The sequence below is a fragment of the Bufo gargarizans genome, chromosome 2 (assembly GCF_014858855.1).
Source record: "Bufo gargarizans isolate SCDJY-AF-19 chromosome 2, ASM1485885v1, whole genome shotgun sequence".
NCBI lineage: Eukaryota > Metazoa > Chordata > Amphibia > Anura > Bufonidae > Bufo > Bufo gargarizans.
Window position 1 is genome coordinate 210,259,363 of NC_058081.1, and position 7,478 is coordinate 210,266,840.

General features: G+C 42.0%; 1 protein-coding gene across 2 annotated transcripts in view; it reads right to left on the minus strand.

Moving 5' to 3' along the window:
* Positions 1-6,791, minus strand: part of FLNC (filamin C) — a 79,803-nt gene extending 73,012 nt beyond the window's left edge. For both annotated transcript variants that reach the window (XM_044279951.1, XM_044279950.1), the window contains exon 1: positions 5,927-6,791. In XM_044279951.1, the coding sequence (XP_044135886.1) occupies positions 5,927-6,278 (352 nt within the window). In that variant the 5' untranslated portion in view covers positions 6,279-6,791. The remainder of the gene's footprint in view (positions 1-5,926) is intronic.
* Between the last annotated feature and the right edge of the window lie 687 nt (positions 6,792-7,478).

Consider the following 7,478-nt stretch of genomic DNA (forward strand, 5'->3'; position numbering starts at 1 on the left):
ACACAGACAACATCTTGTAGTGTCAGTAATAAGAATGCGCCACCAAATAAAGACAGATGGAGCGGTACATTTATAAGGAGTCATAGGTGTGTGTAAAAACTGAAAGGAGATGCATGCTGAAGTATTTATGTTGAAGTTCATCCTCATCCCCCACTGATAATGAAAGGAGCTGCCAACATTTCTGTCTCTTGACTGCCAGCAAATATCTCTGAAGAAGGGAGTAACATAAAACTGAATTAAGGGTACGACCACATGGCACGGTCGTGATCCGGCCGGGTTGTGGCCGTGCTGCAGTCAAGAATCACGTGGCCCATTTAGCCTGCAGCTGCCTTCCATTTAATTAAGGCTTATTGCACACGAACATGTGCGCTCCGTGGCCGTATTGCGGACCGCATTTGCGGATCCGAAATACACGGGCACCGTTCTGCGTGTATTCCGCATCACAGATGCGGACCCATTCACTTCAATGGGTCCGCAAATCCGGAGATACGGAATGGTGCGTGACGGAAGCACGGAACGGAACCCTATGGAAGCACTACGGAGTGCTTCCGTGGGGTTTCGTCCCATACTTCCGTTCCGCAAAAAGATAGAACATGTCCTATCTTTTTGCAGAACAGCCGGATCACGAACCTATTAAAGTGAATGGGTTTGCGATCCGCTGCGGCTGCCCCACGGTGGGTGTTAGTGCATTGCGGCCCACAATTTGCGGGCCGCAGCACAGCCATGGGGTGCATATGGCATTAGTAAAACATTGCTGCTTTCTGCCAGTGCCTCTGCTATCCTTGGGATATGCCTGTTGCTACAGCCTATTTAATTTAAGGGAGCCATCTCACAAACCCCACTGCAGGCGTTTTGCCACATTTTTTTTGCAAAACACACTGCAGCCAGATATAAGTCAATAGGAAATTGTTACAATTTGTTGTTCTTTTTTATTTTTGTAGCATTTTTCTTTGCTTGGCATAGGGAAAAATGGCTCCAAAAAATGCACTTATCAAAGGTGTGACCAAAAAAACACAGGAATTTCATGGTCTGTTTTACAAACCCAAAATATTAACTCAAAATTGTGTGAAGGAAGTCTTAAAGGGGTTGTCCCACGAAAAATATTCTACAGGTTTAAAACCAGCTCCTGGATCTGAATACTTTTGTAATTGCATGTAATTAAAAATTTTGTAAAGGCACTGAGTTATTCAATAAAATCTATCTGTATAGCACCACCTGATGTTTGTTCTTTTTCTTATTTCTTTGCCCTGCTCACTGATATGGCTGCACATGCTCAGTTTCATCCTTCAACTGCCTCCTGAGCTGTGATAGGGAGAGCATGGACACGCCCCCTTAGCTGCAGCAGAAAAACACTCCCCTTGATCTGTCAGCTTGATATCAATCTAAGAGAGCAATGAATGAGGAGATCTCTGGATCCATGTGAGGTACAGGGCTGGTTCTAGCTTTGTTAGAAAGAGATTGTTATAATTTTCATTTTTTTACAGTATTCATGGGATAACCCCTTTAAGGATATGGCTACATAATGACACTGGCCGCAATGCAGTAGTGATCCTATAGAACTGAATGGGGCATGTGTACCGCGATGGCGACCCCTGAATCGCAAAAAATGCAACCCTCCGCAGTCATGGCACATGTGGGACTCACGCTACGACCTCATTCATTTCTATGGGATTACAGCTACATTGTGATGCCCCGCGACAGTGTTGCCCTGTAGCCATATCCTAAGGCCTCTTTCACATGGGCGTCATGTTTTTTCTCCGGATAAGATGCAGGTGCGTTGCGGGAAAATGCGTGATTGTATTGTAATGCGTTTTGCACGCGCGTGAGAAAAATCTGCATGTTTGGTACCCAAACCCAAACTTCACAGAAGTTCAGGTTTGGGTTAGGTGTTCTGTAGATTGTATTATTTTCCCTTATAACATGGTTATAAGGGAAAATAATCGCATTCTTAATACAGAATGTATAGTACAATAGGGCTGGAGGGGTTAAAAAAAATTAAAAAAATTTAACTCACCTTAATCCACTTGTTCGCGCAGCCCGGCTTCTCTTCTGTCTTCTTTCTTCAGGACCTGGGTAAAGGACCTGTGGTGACGTCACTGTGCTCATCACATGGTCCATCACATGATCTTTTACCATGGTAATGGATCATGTGACGGGCCATGTGATGAGTGCAGTGACATCATCACAAGTCCTTTACCCAGGTCCTGAAGAAAGAAGACAGAAGAGAAGCCGGGCTGCAAGAACAAGTGGATTAAGGTGAGTTAAAAAATATATATATATATATATTTTTTTTTTAACCCCTCCAGCCCTATTGTACTATGCATTCTGTATTAAGAATGCTATTATTTTCCCTTATAACCATGTTATAAGGGAAAATAATAAAGATCGGGTCCCCATCCCGATCGTCTCCTAGCGTGCGTGAAAATCGCACCGCATCCGCACTTGCGTGCGATTTTCACTCAGCCCCATTCACTTCTATGGGGCCTGCTATGCGTGATAAACGCACAATATAGAGCATGCTGCGATTTTCACACAACGCATAAGTGATGCGTGAAAATCACAGCTCATGTGCACAGCCCTATAGAAATAAATGGGTCCAGATTCAGTGCGCGTGCAATGCGTTCACCTCCCGCATTGCACCTGCGCGGAATACTCGCCCGTGTGAACTCAGCCTAAGTGTTCAGTTTTCCTGCAGCGCCACCACAGGAGGAATTAAAAATTACATAGTGCTGATTCATATCAATGGGTTCTCTGTGTAATACAGGACAGGTCCTCCTGAGCAAGAGATACTCGTTGTATCTGCTCTCCACTCTGACCAAGAGCTGAGAATCCGAGATAGAGAACCCTCCTCTTTTATTCCTTGATATGGCATCCTGTATCAAAATGAGTTTTATTAAGGCCTCTTGCACATGAACGTACTTTCTTTCCGTGTCCGTTCCGTTTTTTTGTGTGAACCGTATACAGAACTATTAATTTCAATGGGTCTGCAAAAAAAACGAAAGATACTCCATGTGCATTCCGTATTTCCGTTCCGCAAAAAAATAGAACATGTCCTATTCTTGTCCGCATTACGGCCAAGGATAGTACTGTTCTAATAGGGGCCAGCTGTCCCATTCTGCAAAATACGGAATGCATACGGATGTCATACGTATTTTTTAGGGATCCGATTTTTGCAGACCGCAAAATGCATACGTTCGTGTGCAAGAGGCCTGACTGGACAAGCCCTCTCAAGTCACTTGAGACTTCAGAGAAATTGCAGTCGCTCAACATGTGAATTTTCTGACAATTAAACCTTTCCAGGCAGGTTTTCCCATGGTATTTTAAGTCTCCATGTAACCCTGGCTGGATTAGATTCCTGGTGACCCAATGTCCATCTGTTGTTGGACATGTTTTTGTCTTACAGTAGTCCACAACCTGCAGTTCCATATAGAAACATAGAAAAATGATATTAGAATAAGCCCATCTAGTCTGCCCTTATATCATTTCTATTATGTTTTATCTTAGGATAGAAATATATATATATATATATATATATATATATATATATATATTCAGGCAAGTTTCTAGTCTCTTACTGTTGATCTTCCAACCACATCTGTTGGAAGTTTGCTTCTAGCATCTACTAAAGCTCTTATGGGCAAAGACCTTTCTTCTTTTCTGTCATTGTTTATCTTGATAAATTTTGCTCATTTCTTACTTTCTCAACAGTAAAGCGCTGCAGACTATGTTACAGCTATATATATATATATATATATATATATATACACACACATTATTATCAGGTGGATTATCTATGAAATGTACATAATACCTGCAGCCACACGGCTAAAGAGTCTGCTGGCATCATTACTTTAGAATTCTGCACATTGAATACATGCCTTCGGGTATTTACATTGTATCACAGAGTACCATGGTTATAATCCTAAACAGTGTAATATTTACGCAGTATGTCGGTAATCAGCAAGATGTTCAATACCTATGATGGCGGATAGATGACAAACTCCATAAACTGGATTTTAGTAGTGATTTTGTCATAAATATCCCACTGTACACCTGATAATTGTATACTCACTAAAGAAGGTCACACAATGGATTTGTGCTTAAGCAGTAACAGTATTTTGGCTGGATTTAGATGGTGATGTCATGTGAAGACACCTAGTCGAGTCTTATTAAGGCTTATTTATGTAATTAGTCATTGTAGGCCATTCCCATGTATACAAATCCTACGTACAAATCATTACAACATAGAAATATAGGATCATTTTTGTAACAAAGTGTAACTCTTGACCTTCCACTAGAGAGTAGTAAACTGGAAGGTCCATTACAGTCCATTACAAGTGGTACCAGCCATCAAGAACCTTGATTCAAAAAGGTAGTCCACATGCTATTTGTAGTAAAGAAAACCCCACCAATGGGCATAAGTGCTTGGGTTGTTCTCTTCTGTCAATCTATTCAACCCAGTGACCACAAACAAGGCCACCATCACAGCTCCCACAAGAGTTGTCGCCCCACTTTTCTACAGTTCTCAAGTGTATCGGTGATATCCCCAAGACAAGTTGGAAAGGTTGCCATATTGGTTGTCACCCAGCTTTCACAGAAGCAGAGGCCACTAAAGCTCGTATAGGACTTGCGTATGACGGAAAAAGCTCCTAACGTAGACAATAGGGTTCCATTACCCTAAAGAAGGTCAAAAGAATGTCTTTTTGGTATCCACCTTGGTGGTATCCATCTATACACTGTAAGTATAAACTATGCTATTAATTACAACGGTATACAGTAATTACAATCAGACCTGATAGGTGACTTCTGTAAACCTGAGCAGTAGAATACAGACCTCTGCCAGAGGTAAATGTCAGGAGGTTATTCTGGTATATAAGTCTGAGTGATGTGATCAGAGCCTTAGAAGGGACTGAATAGATATTTCAAAAACTCTGAGGCATTATTATCCAGGCATTGATAGCAAAACTCAACATTATAATTTTTTTTTATGTAATACATGCTAATAACGGTCTAGTTATTGTCCTGTGTTATCAGCCACTTTGCACGAGGAACCTCTGACTTTGAAGTGTGATCTTGCAGGCGTTCCTGTAATCACACACAACCCTTGCTAGCTACCACATGCCTCCATGAGCTGACTAAGCTAGCTGACGAAACCCATGCTTCATTGTGATACAGAACCTTTATGAAACTATATTAAATTGAAATGGATGAAATAATGTCAACTTATGGGAAGGATCACCTAGGAAAATGTTATTCATAGTATTGTTATGGCATATTCACACACAGCACATTTGTTGCATTGAAAGTCAGTTCCATTCATTTTTATTGTGGCAAGCATATGGATTTCTGCAAACCCCATTCAACAATCTCAGGAATTACTGTAACAAGTATGCCACATGTGAATATACCCTTTAATGGACTTGGTGCATGTTAGCCCACAAATTCCAGGTGGCGTACCCTGACGTGGTACACCATTACTAATCTTCCCCTGCAGAGTCTGTGACGTTGATTTCTCCTAATTCATGAAAATTGGTGCCCACCATGTTATAAATAAAGGCGGAGATTTATCAAACTGGTGTAAAGCAGAACTGGCTTAGTTGCCCATAGCAACCAATCAGAGCTGAGAAAATGAAAGGTGGAATCTGATTGGTGGCTATGGGCAACTAAGCCAGTTCTGCTTTACACCAGTTTGATAAATCTCTACCAAAGTATCCATATGACACACAAGAGGAGAATGCCTCATAATGGATAGAAAATTTTGGAGCCTTCCTTACAACATCTCAATATTATAACCTAACACACTGACACTGTGATACATGCTTCCCACATTTTTCTAAGCTGCTTGCAATTTCATTTTCTCTAATAAATGGTTATCAAGAGTCAAAATGTGTTAGTAAAGGATCAGTGAATGACCACACATCCTTACCTATGGACACCAGCTTGATATGTTCTCTGTCCAGGAATTCCAGTGCCACAGAGACATTCTCCAGCTTCATCTGCCTGAAGTTTGGTCTAGAGTGGTACTTTCTGTACATTTTCTTCTGACTCAGTACCTCTAGGAGGGCAATGAGCTTAAGGCCATCAGTCAGGTCTTTCTGAAGGTCCCCTATGCGCTTGTTCATACATTTGAGATGTTCATTGCACCACCTTGTGAAGGTGTTCTGCTGGATCTTCTTCCAGGGGGCATCTTCTGCAAGGTCTTTCTCTGTAGCTGGCATCTCCTCTGCTTCCTCACCCTGGTGCAGCTGATGCTGGTCGTAGTAATCGTTAGTGCTCATGATGACTTTTTATTTGGAGCTTTGTGCTTTTTTATATGGGGATCAACAAGGGTGGAGAAAAAGAGAGGGTGTAAAAAATTGCTGGATCCAAACCCACACTGTGAAATCAAGTTCAAAATGCTGAAACCGAGCTCAACAATCAAATTAGTTCCCTTATTATTCGTCCTCTTGTTGGAAACAGTGAGATGTTTCTTGGCAAGTTCTGGTTAACCCTTTCACGCCTTCTCAGTGGTAGAACAGAGCTGGGAGGCCTGTGAGAGTTATCGCAGTGCAATAGGCTTCCACCTTTTCCACTCCTTCCTGTCTTCTGTTTCCTTTCAGGGAATCCTTTCTTTGTGGAAAGCAGAGGTGCACAGATAAGTAAAGCAGAACTGCGATAAAGATGACAAATGTAAAATAATGTTGTAGAGAAGCTGACCCAAGAGATGGAGATGTCCCAGCAAACAGGAAGAAAGAGCAGGAGAGACAGCTGACAGCTGAGAGCAGAGGGATTTAGCAACTTGTTTGAAAGTGTGGAGTCCTGGATGGAGATGGTTTTAAAGAAAACTGATCCCCCCTCCCTCTTTAGCCCCCTAGCAGCTTCCCTCCCCTCAAACGTCAGAGGCATGGACTCCCAGGAATGCCTTAGCCATGACCATATACAACTAAGATGAGTATTTTCTAATCCCAGTGCGATAATGAGCAGGGTCTGGATTGGGTGCTATGGATAGCGGCACTTGTGATTGGTTTTCATGGACCATGCTCCAACTGCTTGTAACATCTCAGTATTTTTAGATACCCCATGTCAGTGAGGTCTGTCTGTGAAGGGAGAGGGGGTAGAGGGAAAGGATCTTACAACACAAGTTAACAAAAGCAGCAGATGTAATGCAAAGGAGACCACCACCTCCCCAAATGAATCACCTCCCCCAGTATATTGCCATTAATATGTCAGCTACCTATGCCAGTATATGGGAAATATATTTATAACTAGGAAAGGCTGTCGTCAACTCAATCTTTTAAAAATATTATACAGGTCACATGCAGTGATGCAGAGCGGCTCATGTACTATAAACTGTGGTGACACTTTTGGACATTGCTCTGACACTACCAGCAAAAAGTGTCAGGCAGTATACGGTAAAGCCTAATATATTGGCGTCATTTGGAAGTATACAGAATATTGGACGCGTACGATATGGGACATTGTTCATGTACACTGTGACC